Genomic DNA, 23,955 nt, shown 5'->3' with positions numbered 1-23,955 from the left:
TATAACTACGCTTTGAATATTCATTTTGAATTTTTAACATTATTGTACACATATCTACTCCTTTTACTATTTGAGTAAAATGTTATGTCATGTAGCTTTTTTAGTTGAGCTTAATTATGCTGAGTCTCATAAAATTTTAGAGCTAAACTCGATAAGTTTGCAAGCTAGTTAGGCTCATTAACACTCTTATTCAAGATTTTATTTTGATTGTCACTTTGTTCTTTGCTTCATACGAAGTACTATGATAGATATCACAAAGTGGTTAATATTGTCGTTGATAAAATTTAATTACAATAGTAGAAATTCATCTTTGTTAGTCAATTAACTTAACTCTTGCACAATCTTAGCTAGGAAATCAATGGTAGTTTGATTCCTAGGAATACATAAATAAATAGAATTTACTAAAGAAAAAATAGACTGATTATTTGGAAAATACATACCACAAATATAGGTATAGGAAAAAATTGTTCTAAGCAGGAATGATTTATGAATTTCTTCCATTCTCATAAAATTAAATTTTAGTACACAACAGAGCTTTTAACATACATGATGATCATAACTTAACAACATACTTGTACTAGTTATAAATACAATAGTACAGGCTGCTAGGCAGCAACTCATGACTACTTAGTTCTTAATTGTCTACGAAGTTACACATGCTCCTAATTATACCATGATTACCAGTTAACACTCCTGCATATGAGAGCTTTAAAAAAGCAGAACCAAATTCTTGAAAGAAATCGTCAGCATTAGCTGCAAAATGTTCCACAATCCCTGCTGTTCGAGTGTGTAGGGGCAACTCTGCATCAATCCTTAGCACACCTCGACGCTGCAGGGAGTTCTTGTAGTACAAATTGTCAAATATAAATGTTGAAGGATCATTAAGCACAAAACTTATATTTTGAGAAAAGGGTATGTTTTCAGGACAGCTGAATTTCAAGAGTGCTTCAAATCTAGGATCCATGTTGCTCCCTCTCGCATCAGATGGCCTGTACAAACGATCCATGATGTTTAAGCAATGTGTGACTCCTAAAGTATGTGACCCTGCAACCATAAATTTGTGGTTTACTTTATGTTAAAATGATCAAAGAAATGTTGAACGATAAAGTATAATTTTTTTTTTTTTATATACTTAATATGCAAAATGAAACATGTTAAAGCACCCTTTCAATTTCTTGAGGATAACATTGCTAGTATTTTTCTAGTTTTGTTATGCAATGTGTCAGCTTGATCTGTCAAAAAGATACGACATAGCCTTAGGCAACCTGGCTCACTGGCCATCTATACAGTGGTAGAGAGCCAGATTATGGTGAAAAAAGTTAACCGAAATATGAAAGTACCCATAATGGCAACTGCTTCCTGAGTAGTCATCCCAAGCTTGGCAAAAAGGCTTAGAGCATCATCAACTCCAAAATCAGGTGAAGGGAGGGAAGCATCAGCGGCTTCAGAGCTTGAAGCCGAGATTGAGTCTCTCCTACCTAAAGGAACTATTATTCTTGGACCCCCAGAAATAGCCACTGCCTCTCTTGCAGCCAACACTATTATGTCAGCACAAGAGACTTGTCCTGGACATTCTTCTTCAATTCTTGACTTTATTTGATTAATCGATTCCCTCTTTCTAATCCCAAAGTTCTTTTTTGCCCCCAGCTCTGGTGGCTCTAAGGAGGCCGAGTCTGACACATCGATCAGAATTGATGCATCACAGCCCTGACAAAGAATAAAATGTTTCTGTTTAAAAAACTCATACCAAGATGCATCATGCATGCAAATATGCTAGTAAGTACTAACAGGCCAGTGTAACTTGCCAACCTTGTATTGTACCATTACCATGATACAATCTAATAAAAATATTAACTAAAAACCACAATAAGCAAACTTTTAGGAGGTATCACATGTAAGAACCAATAACTTCGACATGCAGAAAGATTGTGGCCATTGTGCTTAAGTAAATATCCTTAAAAATAGAACAAAGAAAAATTGCACTTAGCAGCTAGGTGATTAAGTACAAATGTACAATAAGTCAAAAGACAGACGATTACAAGCTAAGTATGAACTTATTACAAAATTCGAGGGAGGCCAGGAAGGTGTAGAAAAAGAGTACCTGAACTTGGCAGTCATGAAACATGAGCCTTAGGAGAGCAGCAGCTGAAGTAGGATCACTGGTAAATACAGGAGCAAGAGTAGCTCTGACAATGTCCTCAAGTTGAGGGCAAGTTTTGTTATAAAAATCATAGGAAAGACCTTTAGGAATAGAATTGTTAGCACTAGTTGAATAAACAAGAATAATGAGAAAAAATGATAAAGCAAGTGTACTTGTAATTGTAATACTACCCATGTTATTCCTAATATTAGTCCAAATTGTTAGGAGGGAATGTTGGACTAGTAGTTGGGAAAGCGATAAGAGGTTAGGGGGTGTATTTATAACCCCAGAAAAGTGGGAAAAAAAAGGGGCTGGCTTTGATTAACAAATGGGGTGACAAGTGTATAATTATCTTGCTAAATTTTGCTAAAGGTTCACTTCTCTTTCTTTTTCCATGTTTTAAAACTCGAGTAACAAGATTAAAGAAGATATATAATAGAGGTTATAAAACTACTACGAGCTATCTTACCTACATGTTTACATTAAGCTTAAAGACGTTATAGAACTACGAACTATCTTAACATGTTTATATTGAAGCCTGTCTAAAATGGGAGTGGAGCGACTGTACACCAATCCCATTGTATATGGAGTATGTCATTATTATTGGACATTACAAAGATAAATTTGCTGGTTTCTATTATGAAATTTCTCAAAATAATTGTTCACTCACCTTTCAATATTATTTTACAATTGAAGTTTTTATTGTTAGGTTCTCATTCTCTAGTATATATTCTCCATAGTAATCGTGTAACTCAAGCTCTATTGTTCATGCCAGCACAATTTATCAGAAAATCCTTTCTTCTCTGTTGTTCCAAGTGCACATTTCAAATGAACATTTAAATGCAAGAAATTCATAAAACCTTCCAAAGACTATACATAAACAAACACATGAGAAACGTTTACCCCATCTCAAAATTCTGAAATATATATTTCTTACGTCTTAAGCCAAAAGCATGCATACAGCATGACTGTAATTTTCTACAGCCGTAGTAGTGGGCTGAAGTACCTTTCCTCTTTCGAAATGAATTGCTGTAATCTGCTTTTACCTAACAAGTAACTCCATAAATTTGCAGAGTACCCAACAATCATGCATTACATTATAAAAGAATGATTACATGAACATGCAGTACATTTGTAAACCTACCACATGATCAGAAGATTACGGGTATAAATTTCTTACCAAGATGCATGCAAACCAAAAATCACATCACAATGCATACTATCTTTAGCAAGCTGACATCTTTACTGAATCACAGACTTTCCCTTTTATGATGCATACTATCTTTTTAGTAAAAATTACTAATAACATCTGTGGCATTCAAATTCGTTGCAGACGTCAGAGACTCAAGAGTATAGTAATCTAGCACTACGCACACAAAGCTATTTTTAGCTACCTGCCTTCTGTCTTTCCCCTGTCTTGGGTCTAAATAATTTTATAGTCTTTCCAGCAACATCGTTCAAAAGTACTTCCTGTAATGTTCAAATTTCTAGTCTGCAATGATATATTATACAGATGATGACCGAGATGTATTTTATTTTTTATGAGACGGCCTCACCAAAGACTTGTTCAAGATAATATATCAACATGCTTAATCACCCCAAAATTTCAGTCCTTGCTTGTTTTTCACAAATGTAAAACCAACCGACCATTTTTTTTCCTTTTCCACTACTTTGAACAAGCTTCCAAAATATTGTAGGTCTATATAATAAGAGATAGAGGATGAAGTGGACTAACCCGGAAAAATCCAATATAATTTCATAATACTACTGCTTGCAATCCAAGCAAACCCCCCTCCCCCCTCAAATGCCAGTTCAAATTTTCCTAAATTTGAACATTTGCAAAGTATAAAAGGAATCCAGAACAGCAAAAGCCATTTACCACACACCAAACCTAAGATGGCTAAGAAGTCGTCACCTTTTTCTGTCACGGAGTAACAAACTAAATGGCAGTAAAAAGAGTACGTATGGCTGTCAAAAAATTACATGATAAATTGATAATAGTGCTAATTTTATGTCAATTGATGGCCTTTGAAGCTCGATTTCAACCGCAAATTTCATTCACTATATCATTAACTAAAGGTCAATAGGTACTATAGACTTATCAATTTTTTTGAGGATTTACCAGCAGAGAAATAAAAATATGAATATTGGATTCCTTTCTCCTATCATTTTTCCCCTGTTTCCAAGAAGTTTCTTTAGATAGTAAAAACATGATTTATAGTAGCTTTATCAGCAAAAGAAAAATATAAACCCTGTATTCTTCAAATTACCACTTTTACCTGACTGGAGTCATAACTGATAAGGACTTCTAACTACTCGTACCACAATACACTTTTGGTTCAATAATTGCAGCATCCTGCATTCCTGATTCCTAAAATAGGGCAGGGAGAATTTTGTATAGAAAGAGAATATGCCTTCAGTCAAATACTACAAAGTAAAAATGTTGTGAAACTATTTCTTCAGACAGTAAATGTTTATGAGGCCAAAAACAAGATGAAGTACAGCAGAGAAATTCTCTGACATTCTACAGCAGGGTACCTTCAGATGAGCTCAAAAATAAATAAATAAATAAATAATAATAACAAAAATAAAATTGCATTATAAAATGTTAAATCAATCCAGAAACAGTTGAAAACTATAATAAATGGATGTGCACGTTATGATGTTGAAATTATAAACAAGTCATGCACCATCATATCAATTAAGTTACATGAGAGTGAGAGATACAAAGGTGTTCAACAAGTATACTGTGCAAGAATAAGGATTCAGTTTTATTCAACTTTGCTTACTCCACTACCTAAATCCCTAACAAGATCCTCAGAATCAGGATAAATAACCCAGTTCTGAAATGTCTGCAAGCAGGTAATGACAGACCAGGATTAATTGTCACAATGAGAAATGACCTCGGGACTGTGAAAATCAACAATGCTTACTTCTTCCAAGTAGCTATGTGCTGTTATTGTGTCATTGTGGAGAGTTACATGCTGATGTAGTGCAGTACAGAACAGAGACAAGCCAGCACATCCCATAGGAGCTGGTAAACCCAACATGTCTTGTCTTGGGATTGATCACCTAAAGTCAAAGTTTGCCAATTAAGAATAGATCTCTTGACGAAATTACATGCACAATAAATTTACCAGAATCCAATATCAAGTCAATTCACATCCAGAAAACTCTATGGAAAAGCCCAATTGATAAATAAAAGCAGATCATAATCAACATAGTGGAGACTATACTTGACTGAATGTCTACGGACATGTATAGATCCCTGCATGATAACATGAACAGCATACAAGGCAAATTTAATGGTGTTGTGATTAAACTAATTACTTTCTATCATTAGGCCACATTTTGTTCACCTTACTTTTAACTAATTTCAAATAAGTTCATAAAAGATAAGTTCAAGTTAATTCAGATCATTTCAGTTAAGTTCTATTAAATTCAAATATGAGAAAATCAGGTGAATAAAACGCACCCTTAATACATAGTGTGCACAAGACCACAAAGGTACACCAAGATAAACTATAAAATGTAGGTGGGCTAAACAAAGAACCAGAAACAAAGGTAGTAAACTTGGTTGTTCATGCAAAATATGAAACAAAACGATTTCATTGAACACTATGCTCCAATAGAAGGATGCACATACCTCACAAAAACCAATTAGTGGATGGCTGGACAAGCATCTGAACAAATTTGTGTATTAGCATTATATAGCCAATTCATCATGAAACATTAGTGCAGGAATATATATCAAACTCTTCGTGAGATTCTGACACATGATCTGATTTGAGCTGACATTTCAATCCCTCCAACATACAAAAAACCTCATTCATTCTGGAGTTGGTAGTATCATCTGCTTTAAAGCTGATGACTTCATTCCCTATCTCAATCCAGCTGTATCCGGGATTTAATTGAAGATCGGTGTCCTTCATCATTTTCCAAACTTTTGCCACCTGGTCCCACATTTCAACTCTTGCATACAGCTTTGCAAGCTGCACATGGGTGGCAGCACACGAAGGTTCTAGTGCAAGCCTGTTCTCAGCAGCCTCTATACCAATCCAAACATTATCATGAAGCCTACATGACGCAAGCAGTGAGCCCCATATGATGGCATTGGGTTTTATTGGCATGTCCAAAATTAAATTCCGGCCCTCATCAATCAAGCCAGCTCGACCAAGAAGATCAACAATGCATGAGTAATGGCCCAAATCAGGCTCCACTCCATATTCTACCATTGAATCAAAATACATATGACCTTGTTTAACAAGACCAACATGACGACATGATGAAAGAACACCTAGAAATGTAATGCAGTCAGGCTTCATTTTTTGCCTTTTCATCTCCTCAAAGAGATCAATTGCTTTCCAAGCTAGTCCATGCAACGCATACCCTGAAATCATGGAATTCCAAGAAACAATATCTTTATCATGCATTGATTCAAATACAGAAAATGCATCTTCGACATCACCACACTTGCAATACATTGAGACAAGAGCATTGGCAACATGAAGATATGAATCAAAACCCGAAAGAATGGCCAGAGAATGAGCACTTCTTCCTTGTCCAAGAGAGCCATTACCAACACATGCACTCAAGAGACTTGTTAGTGTATAATCATTAGGCTCAATAGATGAATGTCTCATCTGGCTATATAGCTCCAAACAGACATCAACTTGGTACTTTTGAGCAAATCCAGATATAAAAGCAGTCCATGATACAACATTTCTCACAGGCATCTCCTCAAACACCATAGAAGCAGAGCATAAATCCCCACACTTCGAGTACATGCTAATTAAAGAACTTCCAACATAGACATTTACAATCAACCCATTTCTGATAGCTAAGCACTGAAGCTGAGTTCCACAATGAAGATTCCCTCGATAGCCACAAATACTTAGTGCATGTGGAAGCAATGTGACATCAATTCTAAACCCTTCTCTATGTAGTTTAAAAACCCTTGAAATCACATCATCCTTGAAAGAGAAAGACGGAAGCATTTGATCAGGATGATTTTGGTCTACGAAACATGGATTTGCAAAGTCATTAAATGCCTTAACTTCACTAAGATTCTTCGAATGTGTTTGTAGCAAGTCCTGAATAAGTTGAAGATGGCAATGTTGGTTATTGCTAACATGGGTGGGTTTTGGAGACACAAGATCAATAATTCTCAATGCCTTGTTCAGACTTTTGATATCACTACTTTGTTTTAGTCTGTGAACACTGAAGCTCCTGAATTGAAAAAGTGTATGCAAAATTGTTAAGCATGCTGTGGATTTGAACAACGTCTCTTTACACTTCCAATAGCACCCGGAAAGATTCAAGATGTTCATCCCTAAGCTAAGGAAACCAGTCCCATGTTTTACTCCCTCCCTCGCAGAGAACTAAAATCACATAAATCTTCGTGAAATAAAGCTTGGCATTGTCATCTCAATTAAGTAGTGTACACTGCAGCATGGTGTTGAATGAATTCGTCAAGTAATGTAACATTGGTTAAGACATTAGAGTATGGAATGTAAATCTGGTTAAGACCAGTAATCATACTTGAGGTAGTGGGCCGCAATCAAATGAGACAAGATTAGAGCACTCAAGTTACTCCTTCACAAATAAACACAAGAAAATATGCATACTCATTACCCCTTTAACAAAAATAAAGGACCAGCATTATGCATAGTTTCATCCTTTGATTGAGGCATTTAATCAAACAGTTAGCGTGCATTACAGTAGCGCGATTCAATAGCAGCTTGAAAGTAATAGAAAGTTGTGGTAATTTAAATTGTAATGGGTCTGAAATGTACCTATATTAGTTGATCAATGACAGAGCAAACATGAGTAGGTTGTGCGCTTCAGCTGTGTGGAAAGAGTGCTCCACCAATGTTATCTGCGGCGCCATCGGTCATGGGCAGCCGCCTGGTTATTGGCTGTTGCTGCTATTGTTCTTACTGTTTTGCTTCCGAAGCAGATTAATAATCACAACAAAATATGCACACTCAAATACAAGTTATATGTTCACCAAAAAAAAATACAAGTTATATACGGAGTAAGAAGTAACCCATCCTGAATATTTTATCTCACAAGTTTTTATACAATTACGGAGTACAAAAATGTCATGCTCTATTGCTGTTAGATTTTATTTTATTGATTTATACCACGTATATCGTGTTGCCACATTGATTTATACCACGTATTACGTATATCGTTTTGCCACGGATTTTCATGATAAACTAAATTCGTTTATGAAGTTGTATTTATCTGAATAAATCGTGGAACACCGTCATCAATTATGATCACCATTCACCACTGCCCACATTTGATGTGAATGGACAAACATGTCCTTACTACTTCACCACCCCTTATCCTCCCCGGCGACGCACCACCCCTTTTGACCGGCGACAACCACCACTATCCTGACCGATGACCGACTAGATCCCCCTCAATGACGACCCATCACCTTCCCTCGCCGGCGAGAAGGTGGTGGTTTTTTATTCCCGGTAACCGCAATAGCCGAAGCCTAAAACTGGTTTTCATGCCAGGTAATCTGAGCCCAAAACTGGTTACCGTGGTTGATAACCGATTTTGGGCTTCGGTTACTGCAATTGTCGGAAATAAAAAAAAATAACCACCACATTTCCATCGCGCGAGAAAAGGTGGTGGGTCGTCATTGAGGGGATGTGGTGGGTCATCAGTTAGAGTAGTGGTGGTCGCCGATCATGGTGATGGTGTCATGGTGTTAGTGATTGGTGGCAAGATGGGATGGTATTTAACACCCCCAATAAATCCCAATTAGATGACTTTTAAATAAACAAATCAACATTGTGAGAATATAAGACCCGTATTTAATAAAACTTGTTAATTTATTTACAGAAATGCCACTTAATATCAGTGAAGAAAAACTTGTAATATTGAGGATTACCAATCGTTATTTCAAGAAGGTAGTAGGTTTGAATGAAGAGCAAAAATGGAGAAAATGAAGTCCCGCAGTCTGTATATCGAGGATTACCATCGCTATTTCAAAGATCCAGAGAAGATTCGTTTAACCGTTGTCCAACTTAATCAGGTGTACATCACTCTCTCTTTCTCTCACTTCAATCCATCTCCATTTTACTGCTCATTCTAATTTCTGGATTTTAATAATTACTCCGTTTAATTTAATATATGGTTTAATGCATTAAGGTAATACGAATGCACGGATTCCTGAAATTAGAGGAGAAACGCGACAAGGTTATGGAAGCATTGAATGGATTTGATCACAACTGTTTGTTGAACCCTCTTCGTTCTTCATTAACCGATACTTCTTCATCATCTCATCTTCCTCTTTCCATGGATGAAGTCAGCACTGACCTTGACTCTCTTCGATGGCGCGATGATGACGATGACAATGCTGGTTTTGCAGTTCAATCTCTCAAGTCCTTCTCTTTCACTGATAATTATGATTATACCCAGTTGCAGATCACTGCTTGTGGGAAGAGAAAGAGGAAGAGGGTCAGGAAGCCGAAGCCGAAGCCGAGGAAGGAGGTGTTTAACCCGGTTTATAAGACGAAACCCAGGTCTAAGAAGAATGTTCAGAAGAGGAGGAGTCTTGCTGATATCATTGCTAATTGGGGAGTTACACACTGTACATCCATCACCTCTTAATTTGTGTGAGTTTGTAATGAGGGTTGTGCCTGCTAGGTGTTTGTTGATATGTCTAAATGAAAAAAATGATGGTGATGACTACTACACTACTACTTGTTGGCCATGTTAGGTGTGGCCCAAATGATTAAGATTTCATGAATCAAGTAAGGGTAGGGCTTGCTTACAATTTCGAATGATTATAATTCCCTAAAAGTTTTGCCTAGGAATCCGTAAAACTCATCTTTGTTGCAGATGATTGAAACCGAAGGGAGTATATTATACCAACTTACCAAGTAATATTATGTAGACGATCTATAGAATTATAAAAACTAGAAGCAACTAGAAGTCTAGAAGATATAGTTCTTGAAAATTATAGAGCATCATAGCTATAAGAATGATAAAAGATTTTTTTTTCTTTTTTTTTTTTGAGGAATAATGATAAAAGAATTCTGGAGTATTCAAGTAATTTCTTTTAATCTCTATTTTCAACTATAAATATTGGTAATAGGCATTCATTCAAGACACATACAAATAATGGGCAAAATGACAGGATTATTAAAGCGTTATTAATGAATTAACTTTACTAATAAAAAAAATTCTCATAGGTTAATTTAAACAAAACTGTTCAATAATATTCTTAAACTACAATTCAGTAATTACAGCAACTCATTATATTTTTTATAATGGGTAACAACTCTAAAAATCGAAAACAGATTAATTTAAAATTTGTTTCCCCTCTTAGTTACATTTTAAACACGCATCAATTGGATGGTAAAAAACTCTATGCTAAATTCTATAATTAACATTAATGTTAGTCTTCCTTTAAAATAATTTGTATAAGATAAAAAAAGTTGATTCCGACATTAAAAAATAAAAAATCATAAAAAATTTAAAAATATTTTATTTCGCACTAAAATATATCTGATAAAATCTTAAAATAAACGGTATACAACCATCATTAAAATTTGATCTTGGGTTTGAGATAATGAATAATCAGTTGTTGAGCATAGGATTCAAATCTGTAGACTGGATAGGTTATTGAACGATTCTCCATTATCCTCCTTTGTAAACAAAGAATATAATGTATTTGCATTGTAATTTTTACTGTTGTTTTTGCACTGTATTTTTTACTAGTAGGTAAACATATTAAAAATGTAATCTATGTAATTAAATTAGTCTATTAGAATTGTAGAGAAATAAATAAAAAAAAAAGTATGATTATTTCAAAAAAAAAAAAAAAAAAAAGTATGATTGAAATAAAATTGATAGATAAACTAAATATGTAAAAGAAATGTACATAAAGCTAATAATACTTTTACGTAGTAAAAGAAATAGTGGAATTAAATTGAAAAAAAAATGCAACTAACACTTATTAAGAATTGAGCTTGGGACTAGCGAGCTTGTATTTGCCAAAAACTACTGCAATCGTTGATCTATAACTAAACAAAGCAATATTTATGTAAAGATTAAAATTTTATCCTATATATATCTACTAGGTTAAATCCCGTGCAATGCACGGTTGTTAAATACTTTTGAAAATAATATTATAAAAATAGAATGACTCGTGTATAAAAAATATGGTGTATATTAAAAATAAAGACATGCAAGAGAATTTTTTTTTTTTTTTTTTGTGGGCATGCAAGAGAAAATATTTAAATTACATGTAACAGTGTTATAATGGACAGTTTAATATTTTTGGAAAGAAATTATATTTTATATAAAACAAATGTATACGATTTTGTTCCGTAAGTAACAATGAATTATTTTAAGAAGGCACCTTTGGAGGGAAAATTTTTAATGCAATATTGACAAGTGTCTCTTTTTATTCGCTTTTAGTATTATGTAATTGATTGATGGGCTAGATTTGAATATAAAGGGGCTCCGCCCTTGCCATGCACGAAGTCACTCTGAAAGTTTGAGGTCATCGCGAGATCTTGAAGACCACCATAGATGAATTCAACCTGAAGATTTGAGGCCGGCGCGAGATTCTGAAAACCACTATAAATGGAGTCACTCTGAAGGTTTGAGCTGAGCCTTCAAAGTTACACGGAAGGTTCCAGCCATCGATGAGGTTGTTGTGGTTAACCGACTCGTAAGCATAACCTAAAGATTGGTAATTGTTGTTGGTGGCAAAGAAGGGTTGAAACTACTATTGGCGTTGTATCCGCACTCCATGTAGTTGTTGTTAACAGGTAGATCTAAGGGTTGTTCATTATTATTAACGTTTGCTTCCTCCGAATTAGATATTTCTGCTTTTTCATTTTCTCCAACTTCTACCGCCTTTTTTTTTTCAGCTACTTCTTTGTGGTAGATTCTATATATCACGTAATCCAACTGCGGGCATCTCATCCACACAAAAATTCATTAGAAGTTTGATATTAAAATTTTCAAATATCAACTTTTTAAATATTTTACTTATACATAGCCGAAGTTGTTAATGGTGAAAGATGTTCATTGAAGACCGTGCAAACATAAAGTGAGTCGAACTTCAAAAACGGAGAGAAGGAGCTGAGTATATTTTTATTTTAAAAAAAAAAAATCTAGCATACATACCATCATACTAAAATCTTGACTGTCTCGTTTTCTCTTAGGTGCTACATTGGGTTGATCATCACGGACTCGTAGCTCAAGCATATGCCATTGCGTCTTATAATCCTTATCGCCCTTATTCTTTTTATTAGGGTTAATTATGAAATACACCAAAGCTCTTTGGTGTCCGATCAATGTACCACCATCATCCTTGACTGGTTTATCTACTCCCGTAGCCTTCCAATACCCGTCTCCGGCTTTTCGATCGGGACGCTTCCCATTCTTATATTTTCTGTTTCTTGAGCTGAAAAAATACCACTTTTTATTCTTTCCATTCCCTTGTGGCTTGAATTTGGCTGCATGTTTAAAATACGAAAACAAATTAATTAAACTTAATAAAATCATGAAAGTGTCAATAAAGAATATGCCTATAGTGCTTCGCTAAAAAAAAAAATTCATGCAAAGCATATGAGAATTCAATAAGGACCTCGTCGTAACCTACGTGCGATAAAAGGACTTTTTGTGCCACTTATTTTATAAAAATACTTTTACAACAAAAAAAAATCTACTTAAAATTAAAGAACCTTTCTCATAAATAAATTGGAATACATACTAATAGCTTTCGATCGACTTGCATTAAAAAAAAAAAAAAAAAATCCAAAAAAAAAAAAAAAAAAGTTGTCTGATTGTACATACTAGTGAGATCTTCAGACCACCGTAGACATTGTTATTATCAACTTCGTGTATGAGATTCATGGGCAAATCAAAGCCATTGATCTTGGGTTTGAGATAATGATTAATAAGTTCTTTAGCATAGCTGCATAGGGTTCAAATCTGAAGCCGGGTGGTAGGTTATCGAACGATTATTCACTTTTATATTAGGTGGTTGACCTTTGCTCAAGCATGCAACGTGAAAATAGATTTTTGATATAATTCTATACATCTTAGGACACTAGGATAAGATTATCAAGTTAAATACCTCAAAAAAAAAATCAAAATAAATATCTTCAAGTTAATCAAATATCATTAAACTAGTTGATTTTTTTATTTTTTTTTTATAAATTCTATCTATTTTTGTAAAAGGTAAGGAGAAGGACCTGACCATACCTCAACCGATTTTTTTGTCCGTAATTGCGAGTCAGATACTTTAAGAGTAAACAAATTCTAGCTATTACATAACAATATACGAGTATATCAAGATTAAAATCAAGAAAATCAACAATTAGCACATAAATATACTTATGAAGCGCGAAAAATATGTAATTTACGAGTTTAACAAGATATTATAGGTAGATTTTAATATCATATACGTAGTACTACTCTTACATTAAAAGACCGAGACAACTATAATATATTAATATGCATGGTATTCCATCCATGTTATTATTTTCTAGTTTTTGTCGAAAAGCTATACATTCTAGGTATAATATCAATACAAGAATTTTATTAATTACATATCCGGGTGCATGAACCTAAGATATGTATAAAATAATCTCATTTACTTGGTTTGTTGAGAACTTGAGAAGGAATGGTAGGTCTGTCTCATCGTTCAATGTATAAAATAATCTCATTGACTCAAATTACATATTTTCATATAGAATACCTTTAAATTTGTTTTAATAATTGTGTAAATTTTATTTTTATACCAACATAATATAAACTTTAGGATTAAATAATATTTAATATACGTTTCAAAAAAAAAAAAGTTTATATTTAAAGACAGTGAAAAAAGCAACTAAGACAATGGTGTATATAGCTCCCCATAAAGAAGTCATTTTTCTTACCACCAAATTAGTTTATGTACAACCTTTAGCCTCAAATAAATGAGTCAAATCAAAATGACTTCTACTCACAACCACCATAAAAATTCCAAAGGAAAATTAGAGCCAACAGATAATATATTTAACCAATCACTAAAAAATCTCTGGTGATATTCTAATATAGAAAATCTAAATTCCTTGTATTACGGCTCCAAATCTAATAATGCCAAGCTCAAATATTGGCTAACAACAATTTTACTAGACCATTCTCCTTTTTGTCAAACAAATTCTCATTCCTACACCCAAAAAAAATTAAAAATTTAAAAAATCATCAAAAATAATGTATTTGCATGACACCAAAGTTTTGAATGCATTGGCAATACTAATCTATATAATTCTTGTTTCTAATGTAAACATAGGTGAAGGACATAGTTCTCATCATGAACATCAAGGTACCATCCATAAGAGCGTCATAGACGCGCCTCTCCTAACGGGGAAAATCGGTGGTAATCGAACGATCGTGGTTGATGTTAATGGCAATGGAGATTATAAAAGTGTTCAAGCAGCAGTTGATGCAGTTCCTGTAGGGAATTCTAATTGGGTCACAATCCATCTTAGAAAAGGAATTTACAGGTTAACATTTTCTTTGTGTACATAATAACCATCACATATATAGGGGACGTAAGTTTGTAACATGATTAATTACACGATACATAAATTTTTAACCTCGATCTTTTGAAGATTTTACAATAATCCTATAAATAATTCGTAAAATGTCCTTAGGCTTGTACCCGTGATTTCACCCTATCTAATTTAATGCGGTACTAATAATCCATTTCTTTAGAGTAATTTAAAATAATGTACGTGATTATTATATGAATATTTAATCTTACTAATTACATTATGTGCTTAATTAAAATGTATGTTTTGAATAATAGGGAGAAAGTACATATACCCCACAATAAACCAAAGATATTCTTGAGAGGAAATGGTAAAGGTAGGACCTATATTGTTTGGTCTCAAAGCTCTACCGATAACATTGAGTCTGCAACATTCAAGGTTGAAGCCTCTAATTTTGTTGCATTTGGAATAAGTTTTAAGGTAATATAATTTCCTAATCTATAAAATTTTTATTAAATTTTCAATTAATTTAGTTTTAATAACTTGTTATAATATACAGAATGATGCTCCAACTGGAGAAGCATACACCTCACAAAATCAATCAGTGGCAGCATATGTAGCATCAGATATGGCTGCATTCTATCACTGTGGATTTTTTAGCACACATAACACACTCTTTGATCAAAAGGGTAGGCATTACTATCAAGGTTGTTACATCCAAGGCTCCATCGATTTTATCTTTGGTCGTGCCAGATCCATTTTCCATGTACGTACTCTCTATTTTGATACTTTATTTAATAATTGTACTCTTTACACGAGGGGAACACCTAAAACATTTAAACATTTATTGATCAATTGTAGGAGTGTGAGATCTTCGTGTTGGTTGACCGGAGGATAAAGATCCATGGTTCAATCACAGCACAAAATAGGGAGAGTGCAGATGAACCAAGTGGATATGTGTTCAATAAAGCTAAGGTGTATGGAACAGGACAAGTTTATTTGGGTAGAGCTAAAGGTGCCTATTCTAGGGTGCTCTTTGCAAATACTTACATGTCTGGGACTGTTACATCGGAAGGATGGACTAATTGGAGTTATGATGGATCCACCGAGTAAGTCATTCTGTCACTATCTTATGAAACGTGACAACTTTTTCTGAACATTCTAAAATAATGCATGCACCTATCAATTATTTCAAACAAAGAGAGCATATCCATTGGAAAGTTGTTACTTTACGTCTAATTTGTAGTCAAAATTACACGTGTTTAAAACCCTATCTATAAGAGACTTGATAAAAATTGATTATTTTTTATGTAACAGCAACTTATTTCATGCGGAGTATGCATGCCATGGACCTGGATCAGGCACAGGGGATCGAGCTTCATGGAGTATGCGTCTTAGCGACGAAGAAGCAGCTCCTCTTCTTACCATAGACTTCATTGATGGCAAGCAATGGTTACCAGCATGGATGGATTAACGTGTTTTTTCATTCATTAAAAGTTATTAGTAGAGCTTAATTAAAATGAATTAATGATGAGAGAGTTGTTTGCTGCTTAAAATATGTACGAGTACTATACAGTATACACTGCTCCACTGAACAAGCTAAGGAAGAGATTGATGCATCCAAGGGCTTTCATGTAATTGATTTACTTGATCATACTTCCTTTAATTTGTTGAATTCACTACTTTAATGGAATTTTGGTTGTTTTCTAACCAGTAATTTCTGAGTATGTACTTCTAGTCTTCTATACATACACATATTCTCTTTCATTTTTTTTCTTAATTCTCGACTCTCAAGCTTTAATTCGATTAAATTGTTGTTGGTTTTATATTGACTGCTATCTGATGGTCAGCCTCAATTTCTTTGTTTTAAATTCTATTCCATATTCTAAAGGTTATTCTAAACCGGTCTCCAAAACCTTAAAATTTCTCAAAAGCCGTGGATTATAGCCTTCAATTTTGTAATTTTTTGACCTATTTTCTCCCAAAAATAAAAATTTCCGAGATGTTTACCATGGTCCTTAATACTCTCCAAGAGTCCAATTGGGTCAGTCGAACCATCCAATATGCCCTTAATCAGTCATTTTACCCATTCATAACTTGAAGTGATTTCGTAAGATCAAGCATATTATGGACGTTTATGACAACATATAATGATCATATGTGGTTTCAAATGGAATTATATAACCCCGAGATGTATCCCTTGGGGACTTGGGGTCTTAAGGCTTTTCGCCATCGGGCCCCAAAACCTCAAAAAGCGTGGATTATAGCCTTTAATTTTGTAATTTTTTGACCTTCTATCACCCGGAAATAAAAATTGTCAAGATGGTAACCATGGTACCTAATACCCTCCAGAAGTACAATTGGCTCAGTGGAACCGTCCAATATGCCCTTAAACGGTCATTTTACTCGTTCACAACTTGCAGTGATTTCATAAACACAAGCCTACCACGAACGTTTATGACAACATCTAATGATCATATATGGTTTGAAACGGCATTATATGACCCCGAGATGTATCCCTTAGAATTTCAAGGCTTTTCGCCATCGTGCCTCGAAACCTCAAATTTTCCTCAAAAAGCGTGGAATATATCCTTCAATTTTGTAATTTTTTGACCTTTTTTCACCCGTAAATAAAAATTGCCAAGATGCTAACCATGGTCCCTGATACCCTCCAAGAGTCCAGTCGAGTCGGTGGAACCATCATTTAGGCCCTTAACGGTCATTTTACCTAGTCACAATTTGTAGTGATTTCGTAAACTCAAGCCAACACGGACGTTTATGACGACATATAATGATCATATATGGTTTCAAACGGCATTATATAACCCTGAAATGTATCCTTTAGGGTTTCAAGGCTTTTCGCCACCAGGCCCCGAAACCTCAAAATTCCTTAAAAAGCGTGCATTATAGCCTTCTTTTTGACCTTTTTTCACTCGGAAATAAAAATTGCCGAGATGTTTACCATGGTCCCTAATATCCTTCGGGAGTCAACTTGGGTCGGTTAAACCATCCCATATGCCCTTAAACAATCATTTTACCCGTTTACAATTTCCCGTGATTTCGTAAACTCAAGCGTACCACGGACGTTTAAGACAACATATAATGATCTTATATGGTTTCAAACGACATTATATAACCCCGAGATGTATCCCGTTGGGTTTCAAAGCTTTTCGCCACTGGGCCCCGAAACCTCAAAATTCCTAAAAAACGTGGATTATAGCCTTCAATTTTGTAATTTTTTGACCTTTTTTCGCCCCTAACTAAAAATTGTCGAGATGTTAACCATGGTCCCTAATAGCATCTGGGAGTCCATTAAGGTCGGTGGAACCATTCAATATGCCCTGAAACGGTCATTTTACTTGTTCACAACTTGTAGTGATTTCGTAAACTCAAGCCTACAACGGACGTTTATGACAACATATAATGATCATTTATGGTTTCAAATGTTATTATATGACACCGAGATATATCCCGTAAGGACTCAATACTTTTTTCCACTGGGCCTTGAAACCTCAAAATTTTCTCAAAAAGCGTGGATTATAGCCTTCGATTATGATATTTTTTGACCTTTTTTTTGGCCGAAAATAAAAATTGCAGAGATGTTTACCATGGTCCCTAATATACTCCAGGAGTCAAATTGGGTCGATAAAACCGTCCAATATGCCCTTTAACTGTCATTTTACCCGTTCGCAACTTCAAGTGATTTTGTAAACTCAAGCCTAAGCTACCACGGAAGTTTATGACAACATATAATGATCATATATGGTTTCAAACTACATAATATGACCCCCCAGATGTATCCCTTAGGGTTTCAAGGCTTTTCGCCACAAGGCCCCGTAACCTCAAAATTTCTCAAAAAGCGTGGATTATAGCCTTCAATTTTGTATTTTTTTGACTTTTTTTCGCCCGAAAATAAAAATTTCCGAGATGTTAACCAAGGTCCCTAATACCCTCCAAGAGTCCAATTGGATCGGTGGAACCATCCAATATGCCTTTAAAAGGTCATTTTACCCGTTCACAACTTAAAGTGATTTCGTAAACTCAAGCCTACCACGGATGCTTATGACAATATATAATGATCATATATGGTTTCAAACGGAATTACATGACCCCAAGAGGTATCCTTTAGGGTCTCAAGGCTTTTCGTCACCGGCCCTGAAACCTCAAAATTCCTCAAAAAGCATGGTATATAGCTTTCAATTTTGTAATTTTTTGACCTTTTTTGCCCGGAAATAAAAATTGCTGAGATGTTTACCATGGTCCCTAATGTCCTCCGTGAGTCAAATTGGGTCGTTGAAACCATTCAATATGCCCTTAAACGGTCATTTTACCCGTTCACAATTTGTAATGATTTCGTAAACTAAAGTCTATCACGGACATTTATGACAACATATAATGATCATATATAGTTTCAAACGGTATTATATAACCTCGGGATGTATCCCTTAGGGTTTCAAGGCTTTTCGCCACCGGGCCCCGAAACCTCTAAATGCGTGGATTATAGCATTTAATTTTGTAATTTTTTGACTTATTTTCGCTCAGAAATAAAATTTGCCGAGATGTTTACTATGGTCCCTAATATTCTCCGGGAGTCAAATTAGATCGCTGGAATCGTCCAATATGCCCTTAAACGATCATTTTACCCGTTCACAATTTGTAATGATTTCGTAAACTTAAGCCAATCACGTACGTTCTTCACAACATATAATGATCATATATGGTTTCAAACGGCATTATATGACCCCGAGACTCCGAGAGGTATCCTTTAGGGTCTCAAGGCTTTTTGCTATAGCCCCCTAAACCTCAAAATTTCTTAAAAAGCGTGTATTATAGCCTTCAATTTTGTAATTTTTAGACCTTTTTTCGACCGGAAATAAAAATTACCAAGATGTTTACCATTGTCCCTAATACCCTCCGGGAGTCCAATATGGTTGGTGGAACCATACAATATGCCCTTAAACGGTGAATTTATCCGTTCACAACTTGTAGTGATTTCGTAAACTCAAGCCTGCAATGGACATTTATGACAACATATAATGATCATATGTGGTTTCAAACGGCATTATATGAGCCCGAGATGTATCCCTTAGGGTTTCAAGGCTTTTCGCCACCGCGCCTAAAACTTCAAATTTCCTCAAAAGCGTGGATTATAGCCTTTAATTTTGTATGTTTTTCCCGGAAATAAAAAATACTGAGATGTTTACCATTGTCCCTAATATCCTCCGGGAGTCCAATTGGGTCGGTAGAATTATCTAATATACCCTTAAACGGTGAATTTACCCGTTCACAACTTGCACCAATTTCGTAAACTCAACCCTACCACGGACGTTTATGACAACATATGATGATCATATATGGTTTCAAACGACATTATATAACCCCGAGTTGTACCCTTAGGGTCTCAAAGGCTTTTCGCCACCGGGCCCGAAACTTAAAATTTCATCAAAAAACGTGGATTATAGCCTTCAATTTTGTATAGTCGTGTTTACAAACTTTTCCATCCTTTAACGACGTTAAGTGAACGCAACCCTCTAATTTGCAAAAGAGCCAAAAGGGTAAAGGCGTAAAGCCCAAGGTTGTGTGAGCTAGGCAATGCCCTAAAATAGAACCAGACTAAAGAAAAACCTTGATTACCAAATAACAGCAGTTGAGTTGATATTTTCATACAGTATTAGGCTATTCCTTACTTGAGTTTTCAGAGAAAGAAGAGAGAGAAACAATGGAGGGAGGAGATGAAGGAGTTGATAGAATGGTCGATTCTAAGGATATGCAGCAGCAAAGTAAAGCTTTCGATAAGCTTACTGATCGTGTCGAAGATCGTCAGCTTGATTCTTCTCGTGTTCAAACGGTCTTTTTCTCTCTCCTCCATTTTTCCCACTTTTTTAATTCTACTTTTATGTCAATTAATTGATTGATAATGGTGGTTTACAGGCTATGGCGTCGATTGCTGCTGCTGCCGAAGCTGATGCCAATGCTATGAGATTGAGGTTTTTATTTTATTTTATTTTATTTTATTATTTTATGCTTTGATTTCATTTTTGTTGTGTTGTGTAGAATTGAACTCTTTTAGAAATTATAATTTGGCGTAATTCATGAAAATGTTGATTCTAATTGCACAAGATAAAAACTTTAGGGTTCGAATTGAACATGATTATTGATGGAATAGTATTGGGGAATATAAAGGTTTTGAAGATGAATTGGAGTGGAGGAGATGTGGTAGTGAACATTTTGGTTATTGTTAGGCAATTTAACAAGGTGATGGCAGAAATAAACTTATTATAAGCAGCGATTTTAACTCGATGAGCTTTTGAGAAGTTGGGAACTTGGGTCACTGGAGTATTTGAATTTGTTGTGAAATTATGAGTTTCTACAACATGCTGCGAATGAAAATGAGTTGGTCGTTTTGGCGATTGATGAAATGGGAAGGCCTAATGAGAGGAAAAAAGGCTATTGGATTAGTGTCTTAGGGGGTGGTAAATACAAGTTTTAGTTGAAGATGGTGTGTCATTAAAGTACTTAGGTAAACTGGTAGAAAAATGCAATGTGCCTATAGGCTTAGATCTGCTCCTTTTTGCTGGCTTGTTGCTTTTTGATGGACATACTATTAGCGAATTTTTGTAGAATTGAATTGTATTGTCACGTTGTGGGTTTATCCTTTACAGTTTTACACATGAAAGTACAACTCATCTGTTCATAAAATTCCCGTTTTGTATGAAGTATAGGGTACATAGACATTTCATAGTTCCAGGGTTGGAAATGGATTGAAGCTTAACATGAGGGGGCCAGAATTGTGCTTTATATATTCTTTCTAAAAAGGTTAGTGAATGTTCAAACCTAGGTAAAAAAAAATAGCAAAGGTTCCAAAATCATGTTATGAGGGCTATTGGATTAGTGTCATGGTCAAAGTGTTTTCACACCGGATTGTGTAAAGCACTCTTGATCTAGGGCGGTGAGGGAGCAAGGGAGGAACAAGCAAGCCGTGGGCGGGCTTGTTAACGAGTACTGTGCGCATTTTTGACTTAAGGAAAGGACACTTTTGCCGTGGATAACAAAAAATAAGGGATGAGGATCAGTTTGGCACTTGGACGCATGAATCAAGATAAGTGGGGCCAATGAAGAGAATGAGTTATGAGTGACAGACTGACAGTGTAACACTTGCAAAGGGAGGGCCTAGGGGGTATAACACAGAGGCAATAAACAACTCATGTGCTAACTGCTAAGGTAGGAAGCTTTGATTTTTAAATAATTAATTATCACTCCCTTGAGAGCTTTATTTTGGAAATAGCAATTATTCCCAGTTAACAAAGAACACCAAAACTGTTGTAACATGATGATGAAATGGGTCTCATATAGTTTGTGAATATCAATCAGCTTCCATACTACTGCTGTTGGGAATTTGCTATTGGTCAGAACTCAGAAGTTGATGTTAACCTTTAATTTTGGGTTCAGTATTATAAGGAATATTACCACTATTTGAAATTCACAAAAATTTGATTTATGTTTTAGACTGATGCTTCAGTGGTGGAATTCGCTAGAGGGATAGGTGACCTGAAGTAACTTAAGGAAAGTAATGCTATGTACATCTGTTGTAACAGCATATCTTCTTTCCTCTAGAATTCTATGTTCTGGTTTTTTGGGATTTGCAAGGAAGATATCTTAGTAATCTAACATCCAGTTTTGTGGCAAATCTTTGAGTACAGTTCAGTGTTTTTTTTTGTTATGCTGGTATGGCAATTGGAAATATACCCGTTTCTATGATGTGTTTTTCCTCACTACTGAAGAACTTGTATTTTAGTTTGCTTTAAACATTAAGACCCTAATCATTCTAATGCCTTCTTTTTTAGCAAAATTATCTCCTCTATGTTATATCTATCGCTATGAGACTGAAGGGTGGACATGAATCCCGAGTTTCTCACCCATTATAAATAATTTCTGTGAAAATTAAACATGTCTATGGGATCATGTCTACTGTCATGGTCCCACATGACTAATTTTCCATACATAAAATCTCAAAAGATGGTTAAAGATGGAATGTCTGATTAGTGTAAAAGTTCAAAATAGAAGTTGTTATTCAAATAATTTTCCTCTATGATAGTTTGGGCCTGCTATTTCGATTCAATACGAGAATCTGGCCGGGGTTGACCTATTAATTTGATCGACCTATGACCTCCCCTTCCATCTTTGTTATCAATCTTCATAGCTGTCATTTCTAAAATAGATGTACTTGGTTTCTTTTTATGTCAATCAATCAATCAATCAATCAAAGCCTTAATCCCAAAAGTGGGGTCGGCTAACATGAACCAAATTTGATTATTCCGTGTAGTCATCAACATAAATCTTTCTCCTCCATCCCTTACGATCCAAAACTTCATCCTCACGTAAATCCATGCACTTCATATCCTTCCTCACTCCTTCCAACCAAGTCATCTTTGGTCTCCCTCTTCCTCGTTTAATCCCTCCATGGTCCCACTCTTCCACTCTTCGCACCGGTGCACCCTCGGGTCTCCGTCTTACATGTCCAAACCAACGCAGACGATTTTCCCTTAATTTATCTACAATGCCCGCCACACCTACTTGGTTTCTTTTTATGATTGTCCTAAATTGATTATCTTCCTTTCTCATCTGCTAACAGGGAAAAAGAATTGGCTGCTGTAAAGATCAATGCAGCTGATGTTGATGTTATTGCAAATGAACTTGAGGTTAATTTTATTATATAGTTTACATTGAGGTTCTATTTTCTATGTTTACTTTGTCATTTGTAACATTTGAAATCTTCTTCGTAACAGTTGGACAAAAAAGTTGCTGAGAGAACCTTGCGAGAGCACAAGGGTGATGCTGTGGCAGCCATACGATCCCTGCTTCACTAGAAGTTCTCTGTGAATTGAAGCAAATATGCATGCTGAAATATCATAGAGCATCCAATCTATTATACTTGTTTTCCTGAATTTTTATGGAAAGTTTGTTTCTTGGGTCCTAGCTATGCGCCAATGCCAGCATATTCTTTGCTTATTGGCAGGTTAAAATTGGTATTTGTTTCTGAAATTTTATTTGCTACACAGAATTCTTGAATGACAAACTCAAACCCGTATGATGTATAAAGAATTTTCCAGAAGAGTTTTTTGCTAATTGAGACAGATTAACATGAACTTTTTATAGTAATTTCCCTCATCATAAACATTGACACATTGTATTGTTTGTACACGTATCAATGTCATCTTTTTTGCTAATTGATAATCTGAAAGAGTTGTCTACACGGTAGTCTTGGCAAGCTCAAAACCTGTTTGATACTTGTTT

The 23,955-nt window shown here is 35.1% G+C and overlaps 3 protein-coding genes and 1 pseudogene across 4 annotated transcripts; 2 read left to right on the top strand and 2 right to left on the bottom strand.

The window, feature by feature from the left end:
• Positions 1-634: 634 nt before the first annotated feature.
• On the bottom strand, positions 635-5,190 carry LOC145607625 (peroxidase 29-like). The gene is made up of 6 exons (XM_081663216.1): positions 5,074-5,190; positions 4,930-4,992; positions 3,535-3,610; positions 2,102-2,241; positions 1,341-1,707; positions 635-1,044 (listed from the first exon to the last, which is right to left on the bottom strand). Exons 1-6 carry the CDS (start codon positions 5,188-5,190, stop codon positions 635-637), a joined length of 1,173 nt encoding a protein of 390 aa, XP_081519342.1.
• On the bottom strand, positions 4,899-7,552 carry LOC145609326 (pentatricopeptide repeat-containing protein At2g37320 pseudogene; annotated as a pseudogene). The gene is made up of 2 exons (XR_014106008.1): positions 5,787-7,552; positions 4,899-5,212 (listed from the first exon to the last, which is right to left on the bottom strand). The product of XR_014106008.1 is annotated as a pentatricopeptide repeat-containing protein At2g37320 pseudogene (transcript).
• Positions 7,553-14,380: 6,828 nt separating this feature from the next.
• LOC145607624 (putative pectinesterase 67) lies at positions 14,381-16,135 on the top strand. The gene is made up of 5 exons (XM_081663215.1): positions 14,381-14,673; positions 14,979-15,141; positions 15,221-15,427; positions 15,523-15,770; positions 15,979-16,135. The coding sequence occupies exons 1-5, from the start codon at positions 14,381-14,383 to the stop codon at positions 16,133-16,135; spliced, it is 1,068 nt and encodes a 355-aa protein (XP_081519341.1).
• A 4,166-nt stretch (positions 16,136-20,301) lies between these two features.
• LOC145609138 (uncharacterized) lies at positions 20,302-23,787 on the top strand. The gene is made up of 4 exons (XM_081664691.1): positions 20,302-20,509; positions 20,593-20,648; positions 23,294-23,360; positions 23,448-23,787. Exons 1-4 carry the CDS (start codon positions 20,381-20,383, stop codon positions 23,526-23,528), a joined length of 333 nt encoding a protein of 110 aa, XP_081520817.1. The 5' UTR covers positions 20,302-20,380; the 3' UTR covers positions 23,529-23,787.
• Positions 23,788-23,955: the final 168 nt, after the last annotated feature.

The sequence above is a fragment of the Chenopodium album genome, chromosome 23 (genome assembly GCF_948465745.1).
Source record: "Chenopodium album chromosome 23, dcCheAlbu1.1, whole genome shotgun sequence".
In the NCBI taxonomy this organism is placed as follows: Eukaryota; Viridiplantae; Streptophyta; class Magnoliopsida; order Caryophyllales; family Amaranthaceae; genus Chenopodium; species Chenopodium album.
The sequence above is the reverse complement of the archived record's forward strand: the minus strand, read 5'-3'. Positions and strand labels throughout refer to the sequence as shown.